This window comes from Poecile atricapillus, chromosome 15, assembly GCF_030490865.1.
Source record: "Poecile atricapillus isolate bPoeAtr1 chromosome 15, bPoeAtr1.hap1, whole genome shotgun sequence".
NCBI lineage: Eukaryota > Metazoa > Chordata > Aves > Passeriformes > Paridae > Poecile > Poecile atricapillus.
Window position 1 is genome coordinate 15467502 of NC_081263.1, and position 22289 is coordinate 15489790.

At 54.9% G+C, this 22289-nt stretch overlaps 1 protein-coding gene across 4 annotated transcripts in view; it reads right to left on the reverse strand.

The window, feature by feature from the left end:
- CHD6 (chromodomain helicase DNA binding protein 6) overlaps positions 1–22289 on the reverse strand; it is an 83654-nt gene that overhangs the window by 14259 nt on the left and 47106 nt on the right. For all 4 annotated transcript variants that reach the window (XM_058850350.1, XM_058850352.1, XM_058850351.1 and 1 more), the window contains 23 exons: positions 21845–21903; positions 20939–21056; positions 19715–19801; positions 19373–19507; positions 18960–19081; positions 18090–18333; positions 17480–17656; positions 15727–15870; positions 14739–14994; positions 14081–14291; positions 13382–13577; positions 12693–12857; positions 12122–12301; positions 11319–11429; positions 9896–10098; positions 9304–9503; positions 5901–6060; positions 5251–5340; positions 4260–4363; positions 3530–3659; positions 3238–3298; positions 2512–2569; positions 1640–1859 (listed from right to left, as the gene is read on the reverse strand). In XM_058850350.1, the coding sequence (XP_058706333.1) occupies positions 1640–1859; positions 2512–2569; positions 3238–3298; positions 3530–3659; positions 4260–4363; positions 5251–5340; positions 5901–6060; positions 9304–9503; positions 9896–10098; positions 11319–11429; positions 12122–12301; positions 12693–12857; positions 13382–13577; positions 14081–14291; positions 14739–14994; positions 15727–15870; positions 17480–17656; positions 18090–18333; positions 18960–19081; positions 19373–19507; positions 19715–19801; positions 20939–21056; positions 21845–21903 (3431 nt within the window). The remainder of the gene's footprint in view (positions 1–1639; positions 1860–2511; positions 2570–3237; positions 3299–3529; positions 3660–4259; positions 4364–5250; positions 5341–5900; positions 6061–9303; positions 9504–9895; positions 10099–11318; positions 11430–12121; positions 12302–12692; positions 12858–13381; positions 13578–14080; positions 14292–14738; positions 14995–15726; positions 15871–17479; positions 17657–18089; positions 18334–18959; positions 19082–19372; positions 19508–19714; positions 19802–20938; positions 21057–21844; positions 21904–22289) is intronic.

A 22289-nucleotide genomic window follows, 5' to 3' on the forward strand; every position in this document is an offset into this window, starting at 1 on the left:
GCCACATCAAGCTGTTTCACTTCCATGGGAAAATCAGTCCTCTGTACCAGGAATTACAAAAGAAGGATATGCAGACACAGTTCCCATCGAGCTTCTTCCAGGGAGAAACTGAGACTGGGGTTTGCTGCTGTAGGGGTCCCAGTAACAAACACCACCCACCTTACTGACTCCTGTGGACTCCTGGATGCCACCCCCTCCCCACCAGAGGAGAGCAGCAGTGGTGATGGAGGGGTTCAGTTACAGTACTCTTAGAACACAACTTTCATGCTGGCTTGGACCCTCTGAGCTTTCACCTTGTGGGGACCACTCATAGGACAGAGATAGTGAAGTGTCCTGGGCAAATACAGCCCCAGGCAGTGCCCAGAGAAACAGCCACAGAGAACAGACCTGGGTGCACGCAGCAGGGCAAGGGCAGAAAAAGGGGAGCACTGAGGCCTGAAAAAGGCTTCCAGTCAAATCTCAGCCTCTAACTTGCAGCTCTGAGCCAGCACCAGCAAGCAGCTGAGACATGTCAAAGGAAAGTAGACAGGGTGACAACACTCACAGCACTCTACAACTGCCCTAAATACACCTGAGCCAGCATTGTCACCTCTGATCCCAGGGGCTGCAGTCATGTTTCATTTCAAAAATGGGAACAGTAAGAAACTTAATAAATATATTAATGATCCAAATCAAGGAGCTCAATGGTGAATTGTCAAAAGGCCTCAAATGAAAGGCTAGTGGAAAACTCCTGTAAGGTCATCTCCCCTACAAAAAGCCCAGATAATTAAGGAGCAGGAGATATCAGGCTGCTGTGATGCCCACAGCACAACCATTGACGCTCCCACCTCAAAGAGGGGATGGTATGACTGGAAGAAGTCCAGGAAAAGAGGAAAGGTAAGGTGGGCTGGAGCAGAAGGAGGCCAAGAACAGAGCACAAGGCAGCACACATACCATGTGGTTATGTGGGGTCCTGCTTCAGGGACAGGTTCACTGGAGGCAAAACCATTGAGGGCTGGTGACCACAGAGAGTCCCAGGCCCAAGGTGGCATGGGAGACTGGCAGGGACAGCAGCAGCATCACACTCTGCACACCCTCCCAATGGCTGCAGTCCCAACCCCTTCCCACCTACTGGGACACAGATGAAATGGGAGCACAGTGCAACCAGGATATGTCACCACAGGGCTCCAGAGGCCATGAGCAGGAGGCAAAGTCAGTGGTGTGAGAGCCGCAAGGGTTGGAAGGGCACTGCTCATGGGCTGTGACAGTGATCATCTGTCACTCTCATCCACAGTATATCCCAAGGACACAGCTCTCCTCTGCTGAGGCTGACCCCTGGCCCAGCAGACACTGCATTTGACCCTGAAGACTCTGGATTTGACCCTGAAGAGCTGTGCTCTCCCTCCTTTCAGTGTCACCACCTGCTACCCATGAACTCCAGCTCGCAGTGGAAGCTGCTCCCCGGCTGGGCTGGCTGCTGGAGCAGCAAGGCTCCCATGGCTCAGAGCACATTCCTTGCCCTGCAAGGACCCATGTGATTCCATGCCCTGGGCAGCTGGCAGCACTGAGAGCTCTGGTGACATTTACCTGGGTCAGCTCTGGGGGCCAAGGAATTCAAGTGGGCTAAATCAGCTTTGTAAAGGCTCCTCTGCTGCATTACCTTTTCTGTATTTCTTTGTTCACTGAGTCCATCTCAGAGGCTCTCCGGAACATCTCATCCTGCAGCCAGTAGCCATGGTTACCAGGCACCAGCATCTCCGTGCGGGGAGGCACCTCCTTACGGTTGCAGCGCTGGTAGACGGTGACGAGTCGCCGCAGTCTGGCCGTGAGAGCAGAGGAGACAGGCCAGCAGGATCTGTCTGAGTCGGAGCCATCCTGGGCTTCAAACATCAGCAAGAACATTACTATTTAGCACACAGGCAAAGCCACAGGTTCCCACATCCTCTGGCAAGCTCCAAGAGCTTCCTCCCACCTTCTGCCTCCCATGGGGAGCACTGGCGATCACAGTCATGAAGTAGGGGGCCATGTGACCATCCCTGAGCCTGCTGGCTTACAGCCTCACCATGTCTCAGGTTCCTTCAGAGAGAGTCCAGAGGCTGAGATCAGGGTAGGAATGATAGCTCCAGGCCAGACCATGCATGGGAGAAGGCTGCAGCTCCCAGCTCAGCAGTGGGGCTAGCCAGCCCATGGCATGTGCCAACACCGCCCACTGCAGAGACCTCACACGTTCAACTCATGCAGGCAACTGCGTGGATAAGAGCAAGCTAATGGCTTTCAGTCACCCTGGGTAGCTTTGGCTGGAATCACTCAGAACCCTGGCTGCCCTACCACAGGGCCCATCCATGTGAGTCTGTGCAGGGAGGGACCCTGCCCAGGTTGAGCTGCCTCACACACTAACACAGAGGAGCATGTCCCTCCAGCCCAGCAATGTGTTCCTGCCACCAAGCAGTGCCTGAGGTAGCACCCAGATTCAGCTGTGCCACACCCAACCCTGGGAAGCCATGGATCACACTGCAGGAGACATGGCCTCACCTGCCGCTGGTTCGTCCCGCTTCTCACTGGCTTCACCCACCCCAGAAGCCACGATGTCCTGCAAAAGCAAACGATCAGAGAGGGCTCAACCCCACACAGAACCCCCTGTGCCCACAGCCCACCCATCCTTGGCAGGGTGCAGGGTGGTGGGATGGGCAGGGTTGTGTGTCCAGTGCCCTTGGGCTGCAGATGTTGGCTGTGCTCAGCACACGGGATCAGAGGTGACAGCTCAGATGTGCCATTTTGGGCCTGGAGGGAAGGATCACCACAGTGACAGAGGCTGCAGTGCCACTGCTCAGGACAGTAGCAGTGTGACTGCCTCCACTGTTCAAACAATCCCTGCACTCTCCTGTGCTGCCTCTTCCCTGATCTTCCTCTCCCCCAAGGCCATTTCTTTTGGGACATCCCTGACTCCTCTGCCAGGGCCCCACGTGGCTCCTGAAGCCAACCAAGGGTGAGAACCAGCACTCTTGGGCATCCCCAGCCCTCAATACCCCTCAGCTCCCCATGAGGAAGATGCTGCCCAGGTCCACAGGTAACACAGAGGAGCACAGCAGAAGCTGTACTCCAGGGAGCAGAGGCAATGCACTCAAGATGGGGCTCAGACAAGGCAGACCAGCCATGCTGGCTCCCTACTGCCCCAGAGCAGAGCTGATGGAGCCAAGCCTGCACCACAGGGCAGGCTGGGCAGCATCAGATGTGTATCTAACACTGAATCCCACTCACCTCCTGTTTTGACAGTCCCTCCAGCTTTTCTCCACTGCTCTCTTCTTTTTCCACACTGCCCCTAGGTGAGAGTGAACAGTCCGTGGTAGTGGCAGCACAGCCCCTGTGGCTGTGCCAGTTCTCAGCACCAAGAAGCAAAGAATTGGTGTTCATGCCCTCCTTCCACCTCATACTGGGGACCAGCTCCCTTCTGCCCTCCCCTCTGCACTCAGCAGCACAGCCTGCTCCCTCCCTCCACTGCCCCAGGAGCGAGCCAGGTTGCTGCAAGAGCTCTGCTCCATCCCCTGCCCACCTTTCGGCAGCATCCTGTGCCCCATCGCTGACGCCCTGCTCGGCAGAGAGCAGCTTCTCATCTGGCATGCCCACCTTCTCCAGGAAACACAGCGCTGGGTCCGCCCGCATGGCGTTGTACCGCTCGTAACCTGCCACACCGCCAGGACAGACAGACAGAGCAAGGCCTGAGCCTGGTTCACAAAAACCTCCTGCTCCTGGGACACAGCTCCTCACCTGGCTCTCATTCCCTCTGTGCTGCCATGAGAGCAATTCTCACCCCCAGAAATTCACAACACTTTCCCAAAAGCTGCTAATGGCTCTGCAGCCCCCGGGCAGCAGGCAAAGGGAAAGCCTTCCCATCCCACCCAGCAGCAGCACAGCCACCATGCAGGGTGCAGCTGGGGCAAACAGCCCCATGTCTCCCAGAAACCACACCAGGACACCCTGATGAGACCAAGAAAAGATCTGTGCCTCTCTCCTCACCCTCACACAGCAACTGCACACTGTTTGCACCTGGCAAAACAGAGTCTACCATGAGATCATGCCAGAGGCATGGCCACCCTAGGCGCTGTGGAGTGCCTGTTCCCCACCCAAACATGCTGCTGGCATCTGGGGAGAGCTGTCCTGGTCCTGTGTGGCTGTGAAGCATGGCCACAGCTCTGTCCCTCACACTCATATGACATCCCCTCCAGTGCCAGAGGCATTCATTCCCCCCTACACCAGTGCCCACCAGACAGCTGGGTACACACCATGCTTGAAGACGCCGATGAGCAGGGATTTATCAGCTTCAGCATTCCACCAGTCCACTGGGATCTCCACATAGTCAATGTCTGGCAGCAGCACATCCAGCTCCCTGTGGCAGACATGGTATGAACATCCCCCTCCCTCAGCCTCACCAGACACTGAGGGGCACTGGTCACTGCTCAGAAGGGACAGGGGGAGGCAGGAGCCACCGACTGCTGGCTTGGGGACAGCTAATGAACACTGGCCTGGGGCCTGCTGTGACATGGGTACACATCTCCCTGGGGTCAAAGAGCTGGAGCTTTGGTTCCACCACAACTGCTGCCCTCCTACTCCTCTTTCTCCAGGGCAGTGGGTGCCCCCAGCCTCATTCCCCTCCCACCCAAGTAACACCAGAGGACTAAAGATCCGGTCTGACCCAAACACCATTTTGTGGGGCAAAACACTTCACACCTACCAACCCCAAAAGAACAGTGTCTCCCCACATACACTGGTGCTGACAGAGCTGTGCTGCGGAATGTAGCAGCCTCTACCTGAGGAAATCAGGCTTTTAAGCTCAGGAGCTGGCAGGCTGCAGGCTCAGTGCCATTACAGAGCCTGTGGGTCCCATGGTTCCCAGTGCTGGGAGGGATTGCAGGCCACAGCAATGGGGCATGCTCTGCTCTGTGGCCCAGCCCTGAGACTGGGAGCAGTCTCTGTGGACTCCCACTTTGAATAAGGGCCCATTTGTCAACACAGAACCATTTCCCTTGCAGGGTGTCCCTGTAAGTCCCTACCGCCCCCCGACTGGCGCTACAGTCTCAGAGCTGCCTCAGCAGGGCTGCCACAGCTGCAGTCTCTGCACAGGCAGGGGTACTCCCAGAGGGTGAAGTTTTGCCTGAGGAAGACCTGGGGTCTGATTCATCTGGAGCTGCAGAGAGCCCAGATGTGGTTGGGTCAGACACCGTGGCGGCGCTCAAGCCCAGGAAGCCTCACAGGGGCTCACCGTGAGGTCCCTACCTGGCAGGGGTCCCCTCGAAGGCTTTATCCGCAGCCTCCCCCAGCACTTCAGCCTTCAGGTAGTAGAGCATTCGCACCCGCAGCAGAACCCTGTCCCAGGCGGCAGAGAGGTCAACAAGGCCAGTGAAACCTGCTCGACACCATGTTTTCCCACGTGGAAGGAGCCACTTGTGTAAAGCAGGATGGGCAGTGTCATGCCACACTGCCCAACCCCGTGACCTACTGGCCAGAGGGTTGCTGCTCAGGACATGGCTTCCATGAGCTGGAGGGGAATGAGGGTGGTCCAGCAGTGGGAGCATGGTGATCCTCTGTGAGATCTGAGCCCTTCACAGCTCCCTCCCACCCTCCCAACCCTAAGACCCTCAGCCCACTGTCTCCTTGAGCCAATAGGGGCTCCCACAAGGTGAGGGTTTAAACTAAAAAGGGAGAGATTTAGATGTTAGGAAGAAACTCTTCACTCTGAGCGTGGTGAGGCCCTGGCATAGGTTCCCAGAGAAGCTGTGACTGCCCCATCCCTGGAAGTGCTCAAGGACAGTGCTTGGAGCAGTCTGGGATAATGGAAGGTACTCCTGCCCTTGGCCAGGGTAATGTAATAAGATGTTCCTTAAGGCTCCTTCCAACCCAAACCAATCCATGATCCTGTGACTCACTTGTTGCAGTGTTGTTTGAGGTGCTTCTTGTAGCTGTCATCATGGAGCACCACCTCAGGGTTGCAGGTGGCGAGCCAGTCTGCATTCTTTATCTCAGGAAGCAGCATCTGGTTCTTTGTCTTCTTCCCCTTCCTGCCTCTGGGCACCGGTGCTGACAAGCCTGTAACAGCGAGTGGCAGCCAGTGAGCACCACGGGCCCAGCACGGCCACTGGGCACCTCCGGCGCTGGAGGCGGGCTGGGGCAGCAGAGCCGGGAGCTGGAGGAGCCCATGCAGAGCTTCCAGCTGCAGCCTGAAGAGCCAAGGAGAGGAAGTGCATGAGGAAAACACAGAGCATGGGAGAGTCCATCTCTGTGAAAAACTTGGGGATCACCACAGAAAGTGAACTGCTGTGCATTCTCAGTTCAATGCTGAGCCCAAATGACAACATGGCCCTTCAATGTGTAAAAGTATCGCAGAAAAGGGGTGAAGCATGGAAAGGACCTCGGTCCTGGGCATAGCCCTTGGAGACTTAGGCACTACAGCCACCTCTGAAGGTCACTTTGGGGACAGTTATTTGGGACAAGGGTTCAAACAAGAAGCTCCCAAATGATCAAAGAGCAGCAAACCTGCTGATCTAATCTGTAAGGGCTGTTTCTTGTATCATGCATCTGGAGCAGGGCTTGGGGGAACTGGATCGCTGCAAGGGGGCTAAGGTACCAATGGGAAAGGAAATGCGGTCCCATCTGTCTGACAATGATAAAATGAGATCCAGTGGCTGGAGATGAAAATTAAACACATTTCAACTTTGAAATAAGGTGTAAGTTCACAGCAGAACAGAGAAACAACTCCTGGTGGGGTCACTGTTGCTTGGAATCTCCAGAGAGGGATAAGCTGCTTCCCTGGGCAGCTGCTCTTGTGGTAGGAACTGCAGCCATGAAGGGGAAAGGATGCCTGAGCAGTCCCATCCCATCTGTCTGGTCTTGTGACACCAATGAAGAGAAAGTGTTCCCATGTCATCAACTCCTGCATAAACTCTGCAGCTCCATGACAGGACAAGGGCTGTGACCCAGCTGGCTGCTGGAGGCCTGCAGTAGGCACCAGGCCTCCTGTCCCCAGCACCAAACAGGCCTGAACTCTGGGCAAATGGCACTCAGCACTTGGCCTGTTCCAGGATGAAAGGCAGGATGGTGCTGGATCAGAGCAGAGCTCTGAGTTGGACTGTCTGGGTGCTGTGCTCACCCCTTGTGATCACACAGACGTGGGATTGAGAAGAGCTCCAGGATGCCTGCCCCAGCAAGGGCTGAAGGTTGCTGTTCCTTTCTGCACATCAGGGATGGGGCATGACTTGCCCGGTCAGCTCTCTGCAGACATGAGTGGTACCTGAGGATGCCTGGGGAGCCACAGCAGTTACTTCCCGACTGAGGAAGGAGCACTGCAGTGTTCTGCTTCTTCTGCTCTCCCCCAGCTCCTGTCAGGCAGAGATGTGGTTGTTCCTCCGGCCCAGACAATACAGAGGTTTCACAGGTGGGAAAGACATTCTAAAGAGTTGATGGAGCAGCTCCTGGTCGCTTTGCTGGTCAATATTCAATGCTCTTGCACTAAAGCAATCCTGACCCTCCGCTGAAACCATGGCTTGTTCGTTACTTGGCATTATCTAAATCAAGCCCACTCATACCAGTTGATTTGTTTCTGACTCTTGTTCTGCTTCCCACAGGACTCTCAAGCCCACTCCCAGATGCTCCCAGGGCAGGGCTGTGTGGCAAGAGCAGGAAGCAGCACTGCAAAAGTGACTCCCACTGCAGGAGGTGACTGGAATAACTTAGAGCAGCCACTGAAAGCCACATCCTTGGACTTTACATTGCAAAAGCTAGTTGGACACTTCCAAGCAGTAGGAAATGATGATGTTGGGTATTAAGCACCAACTATGATGCACTTGGCACTCAGCAGCATCACCACTCCAGAACAGCCTTCCCTGTGCTCCACCATGTGGGAACAGAAGTCCCAGATTTCAGCTCAACTCCCTGATGTCAAAAGCAGTCTGGAGAGCTCCAGCCCCCTCACTACCCACCTTGTGCCACAGATCACAAGTACAGAACAAGCAGCACATGGCTGCTGGGCTCTGACTCCCTGAGGGACACTGTGGCCTCCCCCAGCCCCACTCAGTCCTGAGAGCCACAGGATGCAGTCACTGTGCTGCAAGGTCAGCCAAAGCCCTCTGGCACAGCAAGCAGCGACCTCATTGCAGACCACAAGCCCAGATCCAGGGAGCCAGCAGCCACTCCGTGCTCAGAGGTGAAGCCAAAGGCTCCGTGGCTGCCTCATTCACAAGGTGGGCTTTATGGCTGTCCCAGCCCCAGCAGAGCCTACAGAGAGCAGCTACTGTGCTGCAGGTGGGGAGGCCAATCTGCAGTGTCCATCACTGAAGCAGAGCTAGAGCCAAAGGGAGAGCAGGGCTCTGGGTGACCTGTCTGAAGCTGAGGATATACCGGGAACTTCTACACAACAGAACACAGACACCTCTAGCCAACAGATGCGATTACAGATTTGACATGTGACACATGAACCTCGGACACACTGCCTCTGAGTAGAGAGAGCACAGCCAGGCCTAGGACAAGGGTCCTGCTACACAGAGTGAGAAAAGGCAGCATCATCTGGGGAGCACTATGCATTGCATAAGTCTTAGGACAAAACAACACTGCACCTCCACCCATCAGGGCAGGCACTGCAGACCAGCAAGCACCAGACAAGCATCATGACAAAGGGAAACAAAAGCTGGAAATCACAAAATATTCTGAGTTGTAAGAGACCTACAAGGATCATTGAGTCCAACTATTAAGTGAATGGCTCATATGGGGATCAAACCCACAATGTTGGTGTGAGATGGATGCTCAGCTGCACCCCCAGTTTTCCCTGGTGTAGTTGCCTGTGCTGCCCAGAGGCACAGGCAGGGTCCTGCACCATGTCCATGCTGTATCCTGTGAGGCTCTGAGGAGCAGCCTGAGGCATGTCCATGCCCTGAGTGGCATCAGCACCCTCATCCCTATCACACCAAACATGTTTATACAGTCACTGGTGCTCACAAGCTCACTGCCCAGCATCTCCCCATGCAGGGGAACCACGACGGTATTCACAGGCCAGAGAAGACTTAGCAGCATCTCTGCTCCCACCACAAAGCTCTCTCTGCATGGAAAGCCAGAAAACAGCCATCCTCACTCAGCCAGCCCCTGCTGCTGGCTGTGACGGTCAGTGTGGAGGTCAGCTCCACGGAAGTCCCTTTCTCTGTGCAGCGAGAATTGCAGTGCTGAAGCACAAACACTTGCAGATTGTTTCCATCAGTTGTGCTTTGAATTCTGCAGCCTCAGTCCCACGGGCTGGCACAAGGCAACAGGTACAGATGCAATGGCAGAGAGAACACGCAATACCTGAGTGATTCTGCAGAGCCTGATTCTGGCCATCCTTCGTTGGCGTGATGAGATCCCAGATAAAACTCTTAATCTTCTCATCCCCCTTGTAGTGTTTGACACAATACACCAGCAAGGCCCGACAAATCATCTCCATGTCCTTCTCATTCAGGTGCCACTTGAACCGTCCATGGGTCAGGATATCTTTCCAGCGTCCCCAGCTGAAACAGCAGGAACACAGAGTAAACACTCCTGTGCAATTAGAGACCTTGCTGGCACCTCTCTCTCCAGGAGCTCCTGGGGGGGCACAGCCCTGCCAGAGCCCCTAGATAGGGATGTTTTGCCGACACATTACAGAAGCAGAGAGGGAGAGAGAACAGGACTGAACAGGGCAGAGGCAGGAGTGGCAACTACCAGCTCAAGCTTTGTCCTCCTAACTCTTCTTCCAACCCAAACATTTGCTTAGAGCCCAGGTCCCACCAGGGAGGTCACTGCTGCAAGGAGGCAACATAGCAAGGAGGACAGTCAGGAAGTGGCTGGTGCAGCCAGTGGCCCACATGGGCACCGGGGCAGCTGGAGGCTGTGGCTGTGCTCTCACAGGGGTGAGACTCACCCAAATATGAGCAGGTTCTTCTCCACACGGAAGCACTCAGCCCTCAGGTACCGTCGTGTCTTCTCGTTAAAGCGCCGCGAGCGTGTGGGTCGCTCATCCGAGTCACTGTCCAGCTCAGAGAACTCCATCAGCTCATCCTCTTCAAAGGAGTTGTAGTGTTTGGTTTGCTTCCTCACCCGGGGTCTGTCGATGACCAGGCTCTCCTGTGATGGACAGAGCAGAGAGTGTTCTCAGGTACAGGCAGAAACACTTATTATGTGCTCTTCTGGACCCTGCCACCCAGGCTTTGCTCAGCCTCTGGCTCCTGGCTTGCCAGTCCTGTGGCTGACCATAACATTCCCACTAGGATACCTGCTTCAAGTTACATGTGTCCAGTTCTTTCTGCACAAATGACAACTGGCCAGCACAAAATTCAGGCTGAAAATCAGCCTCTCTGTGTCCAAACTGCTGACTGCCAGCAGCTGACTCAGCTCTGAGTCACCCCTGGCCCTCTCTGCATTGCCTGTGCCATGTGCTGTGCTGAAGATAGTGTAATCTCTGTGTCAGGGGGACAGGTGGGCTGCAACAGGAAAGGCAGCTTCCAAGAAGGTGCAGGAGGGAGCAATATGAAATTAAATAGCAGGTACCTGCCCCCTCTTCTTACCCTGCCCTGTTGAATGAATTAATGCCGTGTAAATCTGCCTGATTTCATGCTCATAGGACATACAAACACACTCTCTCCCATTGCCCCAGCTTGAGCAGTGAGCTCTGTTGAGCTGCAGGGCCGCCCTCCTGCTGCAGTCTAAATCTCTTACAGCACTGCTGCCTTAGCTGGAATTATGGCAGCCTCAGGGCTGCACTGGAGCCAGTGGCAGCACCCTGTGCCTGATGGAGGAGCTGGGAAGGGAGACCTGAGCTGCAGCTGAGCCCATCACCTCAGCAGGGCCAGCAGAGTGCTGGGATCCCATCTGTCCCCTCTTGCCTCCTGACAGGCAGAGGCACCAGTCTGCCCTCATGAGAGGCAGCAGAAGGGCAGCTTCAATCTCTGCTCTCTGTGACCAGGTACAGGACCCACAGGAATGGCTGGAGCTCCATCAGGAAAAGGTTCTTCCCTCAGAAGGTGCTTGGGCACTGAACAGGCTCGCCAGGGAATGGGCACAGCCCTGAGGCTGCCAGAGCTCAGGGAGCATTTGGACAATGCTCTCAAGCAGAGGGTGGGATTGTTTAGAGTACCTTGAAAGATCAGTGAGCCACAGATCAGCATGTGCCCAAATAAATCAGGACTTTAGCTGGCATTTGTGGTCAGTCTTCCCTTGCAGTAATTCTTGGTGCCCAATACAAACCTCTTCAGGAGCCCAGAGGAAGCATGCAGCTCCCACCTGGACACCAGGCCACATAGTGTCAGATCAGTTGTAGGGAACATGGGCCAGAAACTGCATCCTACCTTTTCATTCTTGGCATCTGTATCGAGCTCTGCTATCTTGGCCCACTTCTGCCAGAAGTTGGGGTCATCTAAAGAAATGTCAGTTCTGTTTCCTGATGCTACAAAGCTGGCCTAGGAGAGAAAGAAGAGGAGTGAACAGGGTGCAACCCACTATCCAGATGTGCTTTGTCCCCCACATGCCTGTCTGAGTGCACGGTCTTGCTGTGGTAGAACATTACACCCTAAGCTGATATGTGCCAGAGGGTTCTTTGTCTGCCTAAGGGAGTTGAACCCCTCTGTTCTGCAGTCATGCCTGACCCACTGTAAATGGAGCCTGGGCTGTGCAAAAGGAGAAGGGACAGACGGCCCTTAGTGACCCCAACAGACACCAGCCAGAGCATAGCAGGGAGCTGGCTCTATCTGGGGGTTTTGTCAGCACCCACAGCACTCAGCTTCCATGGCCCAGCAGCACCTGGCTTTGGGCAGCCCAGCAGCTGGGTCCTTATGCAGAGCCAGACCTCATGGCTGAACCATCTTAGGCAGCCTTCCATCACCCACCAGGCTGGTGGCCCCATCTCAATGTTCTGTTGACCACCAGCGAGACAGGAGACCATACCAGCTGCAGCCCTCAACAAGCTCTCAGTCCTGGGCACAGCAGGACAGCAGAGCTTGGTCTCCGTGTGGTCATGTCTCCACGCCAGGTAGGAGGTTGGACATCTCTCCACACACAGGTAGAAGGTTGGCTGACCACTACTGCCCTGCATGTTCCCCTTCCTCCACCCCCAAAGGAAATCCCTCTTCCCTCCCAGTGAAGCACAGCACACCTTTGCAAATGTGGAGCCCTTCCCTTCAGACTGGATCGTGATAGTCTGTGTCCTGCGCTGGAGGATCTGATCAATGTCTTCCTCACAGAACTTGGACCCCTCGTCCTCCTCATCCATGAGTGCGCCGTAAGCACCCTTCCGCAGCAGGTCCTCCACCTCCATCTTGGAGAGCTGCTGAACCTGCCCAAAGCACCGGGGCATCACCAACCTGTCCAGCAACCATGACCGCTGCACAACAGGAGAAGGCTCCTCCCTCTGCTCCTGGAGAAAGGGCCCCAAGCCAACCCAGACTTGCTGCTGTTAAAGCAGAGGTCACTTCCAAACTCTTCCTGAGGGACTGTCAGGAAATTCAGTCCATGCCACTGTGGACACAGCATCACATGTCCCCTATCCCCATGGCAGTGCAGGAACAGCCTGGCAGGCCAAGGAGCAGCACTGCAAGGGTGTGGGACTGGACTCTCCCCCCTTCAAAGTCTACCCAGTCCCTGCTCTGACCTGGCAGTGACTTGCACAGGGAGGAGGAGAGATCTGCAGAGGCTCCCACCTGGCCCCGCTCCAGCAGCCAACCTACCCCATTGGTGCTGCCCTTGCGGTTGATGTCCTGCAGCACAGCTTTATCCAGGCCCAGCTTCAGGCTGGCCTTGTCAAACATTTCCCGCTCATAGGAGTTCCTGGTGATGAGGCGATAGACCTTCACGGCCTTGCTTTGCCCAATCCGGTGGCAGCGAGCTTGAGCCTGTCAGTGCAGAGGGCACAGCGTCAGCGCAGGGAGCCCAGCTGGATGAGGACTGTGTGGCTTGTGGCACCCTGCATCAGCATCTACACTCACTCACCTGACCCACAGTCACCTCCCACCCACCACAGCACCCTCACTGCCTGCCTGTGGCTGACCTGGCAGGGCTCTGGCACAGCCTGCACAGCTGTGGAGCAGGAAAGGGAGATCCCAGCACCCTCAGCCAAGGACACATGGCTCAGGCTGGAGCCTTGGCTCTCTGCAGATGTGTAACACAACACTGCACCCAGTCCAAAACCAGGTATGGACATAGTGTTGCCTGCTCCGTGGCCCGTCTGTGCTTTCAGAGCCACAGCGTGATCTCTCCCATGTCCTGTTCCCTCTGCCCACATTCCTGCCAGCTGTCCTGGCACAGCACCTCGTGCCCAGTACAGCTGGCGCTGCTGTCCTGTTCTCCCTGCCTGGCACAAGTGATAGGACCTGTGCCTCAGGACCTCCTGACAGCCTGGCCCTGCCCAGCCCATTACCTGCAGGTCATTCTGTGGGTTCCAGTCGGAATCAAAGATGATGCAGGTGTCGGCAGCAGTCAGGTTGATGCCCAGCCCGCCTGCCCGTGTGCACAGGAGAAAGACAAAGCGATCCGAGTCTGGCTTGCAGAAGCGGTCGATGGCAGCCTGGCGCAGGTTGCCGCGCACCCGCCCATCGATACGCTCATAGGTGTACCTGCTCAAGAGGGGAAGAGGTTAGAGCAGAATCACAGTGGGGCCTGAAGAGGCTGTGACTTTCAAATCCCTTTCTGCTGCTTCCCCCGGCTGTGTGGGCACACCAGCCAGGACTTACTGGCAGGACCTGTGCCCAGGTAGAGGCCCAGGCCCCATAAGCCTGTGTGCACTGTGGCTGCCCCCAAAAATTGTGCCTCTTATGATGACAAAATCATCACAACCCCATGCATGGTGCATGGATATGGGGCTCATGAGAACCAGGACCAAGGGAAGGATCTACTTCCATCTGGTCACTCTGAGGACTAGTCCTAGACTACACAGAATGAAAGGTTTAAGTTGCTTATCTCTGGGGTCTCTGCACCCACCAGCAGTAGATGGTAACTCGGATGCATCGGTATGTGGGCATGGAATAGCCAAATCCCCACCCTTAGTTGTTGCCACTCTATGTGCAGTGCATGGAGGTACTGTGGAGGAGCCGTGGTGAATGCTGGAGTCTGTACTAACCGTCTCTGGATGAGATAGTCTTCCAGGATGTCAAGGCAGCGCACCATCTGTGAGAAGATGAGCACCTTGTGCCCACCAGCGATCAGCTTGGGAAGCAGCTTATCAATGAGCACCAGCTTCCCAGCTGCCTGGATCATCGCCTGCAGCTGGAAGTCTGGTGCCTCTGGGCAGTGTGTTTTACGGAAGTCTTCCAGGATCTTCTCCTCTGCCCCTGCCAGGTGAAAACGGATGTGAGCTCTTGGCAAGGCTGGCACTGCAGCTGCCCAGGGCAGCAACAAGGGACTGCATGAGCAACAGAACCCATGCAGTCAGAGCTAGGGAGGCTGGCTAGAGATCTCCTGCAGACCCTCCACTCCTGGGACTAAACTTCTTCAGGGCTCAAATCAGCTCTTGGCAAAACAAATCAGGTTGGGACGTTGGTCCTGTGTCAGAACACCACCAAACACAGTGAGCCTCAAGAGACCCTGAGGTTCCCATCAGCAAGCAGCCCTTGGAGGGAGCTGGGCTGCCTGGGAAGGCAACAGGACAGAGCATTGCCACACCATCAGCAGATGGCACAAGGCCTGAGCTGGCTCTCCAGCTGGGTAAGTTCTGCTGGGAGTAAATGTTCAGTGATACCTGAGTGTCCCCCCATACAACTCCTGTGCACAGCCCTCACCATTGATCAGGTACGGGTGATTGCAGCACTTGCGCAGCTCCATCATGGTATTGATGAGGTTGGGCATATTGTGCTGGTTGGCACCCTTGGAGAGGAAGGAGAAATTCTTCTCCAGGATGGCTCGATAGTATTTCTTCTGGATATTGGTCAGCTCCACCTCAATGATGGTCTCCTGCTTGGGTGCCAGATTCTTCTCAACATCATCCTTCAGCCGCCGCAGCATCATGGGCTTCAGGATGGACTGCAGCTTCTTCACCTGCAGAGCAAGTGCAGACACTCACTGCCCTTCCTGCACGGCAAGCACATGGGCCCAGCAGAGGGGTCTGCAAGACTGGAGCCTCCCCACACTGCAAACCCACTGCAGGTGACTCTGGAGCAGCTGCTCAGCAGCCAGCCAGGACAACTTCAGGGGCTGGGCTTCTTAGGGCAGGCATAACCAGTCCCAGGCTATGAACTTCACATGCCTCTGCTGCCAGCAGCCTTAGGTGTCTGATGCAGGAGGAGAGCTGAGAGTTTGGATGGCAGCTGAGATGGTGGTTGCTTCACATGCCTGTGCCTGCTCCCACAGAATGACCACCTTTGTGCAATTTCCACATTCAAAAGGCAGTGGGACAGCCCAGGCAACTCAGCGGCTTCCCATGACCCACACTCAAGGAGAGCTCTGGAGGAAGACTCGCCAGGGGAACCTGACAAGGGTGACTGACACATGGACTTACTGGCCTCCCTACTACCCCTGCACTCTTGTGGGTCTCAGGGACAGACCAGGTGGGAGAGGCAGGTGAGCTGTTCTATCCAGGCATGTAAGGGCAGCAGGGAGTCACCACTGCCTTGGCAGGGGTGGGTCTCCTCTCCCCAGAGCAACTTTGCTTTTCCTGGTATGAGGAGTCCTATCCACTTCAATGAAGCACATGTCTGAAAGCATGCCTGGTTTGGTCACCAGGTGTCCCAGTGGCCTGTGCTAAGTCACCGGTGTAATTATTCCAGGTACCTGCTCCTCTGTCTTCAGGTCTCCAAACTCTTCCAGGAAGGCTGTCTCTGAGGGGAACTGCTGCGGCTCCAGAAAATTTAGGAGGCTGAAGAGCTCCTCCACCGAGTTCTGCAGGGGAGTCCCTGTCAGCAGCACCTTGTGCTCCTGGGAACACACAGAAAACAGGTTGAGAGTTCAACCCTATTAGCTGGGGTTGAAGGTGTCCCAAGAGCACAGCGCTTCTTGCCTTCAAGCCTACGAAGCACTCTGGGTGGCCTGGGAGCACACACACACCCTGAGAGGCTTCCCTGGCCATAGTACTAGCCCTGACAGAACCACTGCCACACAACAGTGTCTTGTGGCTCCCAGGACACTCCTGTGCACATGTTCCAGTACAGCTCTGTGCAACAGCCAAACCCAAGATCTCACACTGCTCCCAGGCTTCAGCCCTGGCACAAGACCCTCAGGTAGGACTGTGCTGGTGCTGGATGGGGACACTGACAGAGTCTCTGTGCAGCTGGGGGCAGGGTGCCTGTCTTCAGGGCTCAAACAGAGCAAGAGGGAACATGGCCCAGAGCCACGGAACACCGAGGGTCAGCAATGACCTGCTGCTAGGGCCAGTCTCAGCAGGGCGCTCCAAAATCGGCAGGGGCAGGTATGACTGTGCACTGGGAACAAAGGGGAGCTTTCCTTAGAGGTCCACCATGTAGGTACATGTGCAGTAAAAGAAGATGGGGTCCAAATAACCCCTAAGACCTGGGGGTCTGAGGACCAGATGATCCCTCAAGGAGAATGCTCTCCCTCCCATGCCTGACAACATGGGCTTGGGCTTCAGGCACCACCAGGTGCTGGTACTCAGTGCTCCAGCTCCTCTGTCCCAGCACTGCCAGAGCCTTGGGCTCATTACTCAGGCTAATCCTCCTGCCCAGTCTAGTACAGGAAATGTCCTCAGGAGTGGCCAGCTAGGAAAGAAGGGTAATTGTAAGGTGAGAGACTCCCATAGGACTTGTACAAAGGAAGGTGATGGTTTAGAAGGGGGACCAGTAGCAACCCTGCTTTGACCCAAACTCACAACCCAGCAGGGTCCTGCACAAGACACAAAGTCTTGTGCAGACAGGGGAAACAGCAGGGTCTTTTGGTTCTGACTGCCTTGTGACTTCTTGTAGAAGTCACAAGACTAATTATTTTCAGAGTCCTGGCCCAGCTACAGGTGAGTGTGATGAAGATGGGTACAATTGGAAGATCCAAAAGGCCTCTTGGCCCTTGGTCCAGCTAACAGCAGTGCTGCTTTTCCCAGGGCTGGAAAGGAGCTGGACATCCAAATAATTTTTCAGAGCAGCTCACTGATCCCTTTGTTAAGCCAGCCCTGGCATGGACTGGTCCCATGTCTGCACAGCAGTAAGAAACCTGCTCAAACACCACAGCCTTGCCCAGCGTAGGGCACAAGGCACACCATGGCCAGGGGTGCTGTGCAAGGCTGGCCAGCAACTGTCCCCATGTGCTGCAGCAACTTACACTGTGCTGTAAGGCTGCAGGGCTCTGGCAAGGACCACCACCAGGTGGGAAGGCACAGGGGGAGTTAATATTCCACTCTGGCGAAAAGAAGTTTGTGAAGGCTACAGGGCATCAGCGCCCCATCCATCAAGCAGCCCCCTGGATGGTTTTCCTCCAGCCTGGCACAGGGCCTGAGCAGCTGACAATGGCATCTGACTGCTCAGCATGGCCATCTCCAGCCCACCCCACTCCCAGGTGAACCTGGGCAGGACATGCTCACCAGGGCCATGAGCTTCAGCCCCTCCAGGAGTTTGCAGTTCCTGTTCTTCAGGCGATGTGCCTCATCAATGACCACACAGCGCCACTGAATCTTCTTCAGCTCTGGGCAGTCAGCAAGGATCATCTCAAAGGTGGTGATAACCACCTGGAACTTGAAGATCCCAGGGAGAGGGTTACCCTAGGGAAACAGAAACCAGAACTTGGGTCCTGAAGGGCAGCAGCACACTGTCAGACCTCCTGTCTGACAGTATCAGTGTGAGCATCTGACTCTGAGTTGGAATTTCCCCAGAATAATCTCCCTCAAGCATTGGACAGGTTTTTGCAAGCCTCCTTGATGGCCACAGGCTGTGTATCTACAAACCAGACACTGCCTCAGGGCAGGCACATAGGCCTGAACAAGAACCAGGGCTATGCTACACCCTCCCTGTTCTGCATGAGCTATGCCTGTTCACTCATACACAGTGCAACCTGAGCCCATGCCAGCAAACGGGGCTGTAAAGATCACCTTTCCCTCTCCAAATGAACAAGCTCCACAGGCAGCTCAGTGCTTCCCAAGTAAAGGAAGCCAGGGCTGGAGGATGCATCCTGGGAGGGCTGTGTGCATCAGTCACCTGTGTGTCCCTGTACACCATCTCGTACTGCTGGATCATCTGCCGGCTGATCTGGCTGCCGTGGTACACGATGGCGTTCATCTCCGTCCAGGTGCGGAACTCCCTCTCCCAGTTTGTGATGGTGGAGAGAGGTGCGATGATGAGGAAGGGGCCATGGATGCCCATCAGGAATATCTCTGAGAGGAAAGTGATTGACTGGATTGTCTTCCCCAACCCCATCTCGTCAGCCAAGATGCAGTTCTTCCTGCAGAGATGGACAGGGTCAGGTCAATGTGGCTCATGGGGGCAGAAACCACTCTATTACCAACTCTTTGATGGGACGTCAGGCACACTACCTCTGCCTACACTTCTCTGACCCTGCAGCATGGAGCGTGGGGGGACTTTGGTATAATGGCCCAAATCTGTCTGGGTAAGCCAGCCAACTTCTTGTAAGATCACGGATTCAAAATCAGCATAAAAGATGCTGTTTTTCAGGTACACATGAGCCAGGGAAAGATGCATTTTATGGCCTGCTGCAGCTGAGAACATGCATATTCCCACTTGCCTGCCACACAATGGGTCACCAATGGCCTGGTCAATAAAAAAAACCCAGGTGTATCTTATAATCATAGGTAAGCCCCATTATCTCCAAGACTCATCAGCATTTACCAGGGAGAAACATTCCCAAAGACTCAGTTGCAAAGCTAAAGCAAATCCACTGTTTCTGGCAGCTGCCTGACAGCTCCAGCACTCAAAGGACTCAGCTGTTGCTCTGTCATGCCCGTGTTTGACTGCTCTGCTGCCCACCTTCGCTGTTCCCATGACAGCACACACAGGCCCTGCTGCCAGCAGAACTGCTCATGGCAGCACTGGGCTCCAGCTCCTCCTCACCTGTTATACCAGTTAAAGAGCAGCCAGTTCATTCCCTCCAGCTGATACTCCCGTAGCTGGTTGCTGTTCTTGTACTCCCGGGACTTCTCCAGCTTCTGCCAGGACTCAGACGCTGGGCGCTCCTAGGAGGGGACAGCAGCAGCAAGGTCCATGCAAGATGCTAATGGCCAGTGAGGCCAGATTCCATTGCTGGGACTGCACATCAAGGACACTTCAAAGCAGTCACTGACAGCTGAGTCACAGCAAGGGCTTGGCCTCTGGAACCAACCCTCAGACCTCCAGAGGGGAGGATACAGGGCTTGCACTGCAGCACCAGGGACAAGGTCAACACTGCTGGACTGTGGCAAGACAGCCAGTCCCTGCACCCAGGGCAGCGAGCTGCCAGCCGGGTACGTTACCTCAGGGTACGTTACCATGTGCTTGATTTCTGGAGGGATTTGGAGGGCTTCAAACTCCTTAATCTTCCCTGGGTCAACATCCTCCTCCAGCTCCCAGGTGCTCTCCTCATAGGGCAGTGAGCACCACTTCACCAAGTAGTGAGTCACCTCCTGCAGCACAGAGAGAGACAGGCTCAGAGACCAGGAGGGTCCACAGCCCTCCATCCACCCTGTGCCAAGGGTCCTCAGGGACAGGGAAAGCTGTGCAAGGGAAGGCTGGGAAGGCTCAGGGTGCTCAGTGATGACCCACAATGTGCACCATGGGGCCGGGCCTCCTACCAAGCCTCCCTCCTTCCCTCCATGGGGCAAGCTTCTCACCTCCCCAGTGTCAGGGTCCTTTGTGTGAGCCACCTCCAAAATTCGATCTACCTCCACGTAGTCCGGGTTGAACAAATCCTCATCAGGCTGTGATGGCAAACAGTAAAGCAGGAGGCAAGTTCAAGGTGATTCCAGGGTTAAACAGATGGGCACAAGTAAACAGCTGTGGGGCATCTGTCCCCAGGATGCTGCTAGCTGTGTGCAACACACCAAGTGCCCTGGACACAGGTACAGACATCTGTCTCTGGGCAGGGAGGATGCCGGAGCCAGGCAGAAGGCAGAGCTCTTTCTTTAGAGCAGTCACATGCTCCATGCTGCCCTTGCTGGGAAGCAGGAATGTCCTCTCCACCTATCTGGCCCCAAGGTACAAGTCCTAAGCTGTCTGCTCCAGCTGATGTGCAGCATCCAGAGCTGTGATCGCCAAAGTGCATAGCACCCAATGAACCCCATGGCTGCAAGGGGTGACACCTTGGTCTTTGTCTCTGCCTCCCTCTTGCCCCACCTACCACAGCCCTTGGGGAGACATGGCCTAGTGCTTGGGAAGGAAAACAAATCAGGCTTCTATGCTCACAACTCCCCAAGCCCCAGTTAGTTACAGCAAAAGAGCATGTGCTCCTTGCTGAACTGTCAGTGATACAGAGTGTTCCAACACATGGGTTTTTTTGCATCCTGAGAAAGACCCCAAGCAGACTTGTGAGAAATTTGACGCACACCCCCAGCTTTCCAGCTACAATGGAGAAATTTTCATAGCCTACTGGCCTGATTTACACTTGTAAGGGGCAGTTTGAGGAGATCCAACAACTATCTCAAGCAGAGAAGCAAGATAAATTATAGAACACCTTTCATACTAAGCAAGATTAATCTGCTTATAGAGCAGGGCAGGCAGGAGCTGCCCTAAGCTCAGATATTTATAGCTCACTCTCTCCCACAGCATCTCTGCTCCACCACAGAAGCACCTCCAGCCCTGTATGCTGCCCTCCCTCCCACCAAGCAACTCTTCCAGAGCTGGTAGTGCCCAGCAAGTGACACTTGTCACCCTGCTCCTGATTCCACCAGTGACACTACAGGTGTCCAGGGCACAGTCATGAACTCTCAGCTCCAGTCCTGGTGCCTTTGGCCCTGGAGATGGATTGGTCTCAGCAACAAGGTGTCAGGGGCAGCTCCTGGCCTGCTCAGCCATGGCACTGGGTCAAGGCACCACTGCTCACTGTGCTCCACTCTCACCTCTGTAAAAATATGTTTCATCTGAGCCTGCTTGTTCCGGAAGCGCTTTATCTTCTGTGAGATCCTGGGGTCCTTCTCCAGTTCCTCCAGCGTTGCCCATTTACAGTGGAGGTAAGAGCTGTAGAGGGAAAAATCAACAACACATGACCAAGAGGCCTTTAGTCCCAAACCCATCCACCACAAATTGCAGCATGGATCTCCCAGAGATCCAGAGAATGCCCAGCCCATCCCTATGCCTATGCCACCCCAAACTGGGGAAAGCCATGCCCCAGGACCAGGACAAGACCAAGCATTGAAACTGCAGCAGCTTCCCTGCTTCCCACCACCACAGCTGGCTCAGGACAACAATGCCTTACATTTCAGCTTTCATATTTTCCAGATTCTGTACTGCATTAGTATATAACTCTGAACCTCATACAATGTTAACAAGTTCTGTTCACAGTTTAGTTAGACAAAACAATCCTTTTCCAGCCCAAGAACCAATGACACCATTGTGGCTTCAGGCCCAGAAAGTATAAACAACAGCAAATTAAGAACAGTCAGGGAGAATGGGACTTCAGAACCTGAAGCTGTAATTGGATAATTAACCTCAATATGTAAATGGACCAAAACTTTAAGAAATGTGAAAACTCGTGACCGGTTGTCCACCTTGGGTGTAGCTATGGCCGGGCTCTTGAACTGCTCAAGGTGTAGCATTTTAATAAATGTAGTATTTTAATAAATACCTACTTTATTCCTTTAACACTGTCTAGCCTCTGTTCTAAGTAGCCTCTCAAGGCATCAACAGGGGCAAGAAAACAGGGATGGTAGGGCTGCAGCTAGGGATGGGATGGAGGTGGGAAGGCACAGTCCTTGCTCCTGCATGCACAGGACCCACAGAAAAAAGCACCACAACACTGCACGTACAAGTTCCTGTATTTGACGTAGAACTCCTCTGTCTCAAATGCCAGGCCTCCAGGATGAGCCTGAAACCAAGGGAAGGAGAGTCAGTGACATTCAGAGGCTGTGCAGAAGCTGGAGGGGCACGCTCAGCCATCCCCTCCCTGGCCACAGGCTCCAGGGACTGAGCTGAGGACAGCCAGGCACTCGTGCTGCTGCTCCAGAGATGCAGTAGCTCTGGGGAACATGATGTGAGACCATCCTTGAGCACGGGGAACTCCAACACCTCCTGGGCATCAGCCCAGGCCTGACTCCTCTCCAGAGACTTTCTGGTGCCCAGGACAGACAGGCACCACACTGATCCACAGCTCAGAAAGGTGCCAGTCTGGGCATACCCCAGCACCCCACCACAGCAGCAAGAGCACCAACTGCTGCTACAACTCATGTCCCTGCTGCACAGGGCAGTCAGGTC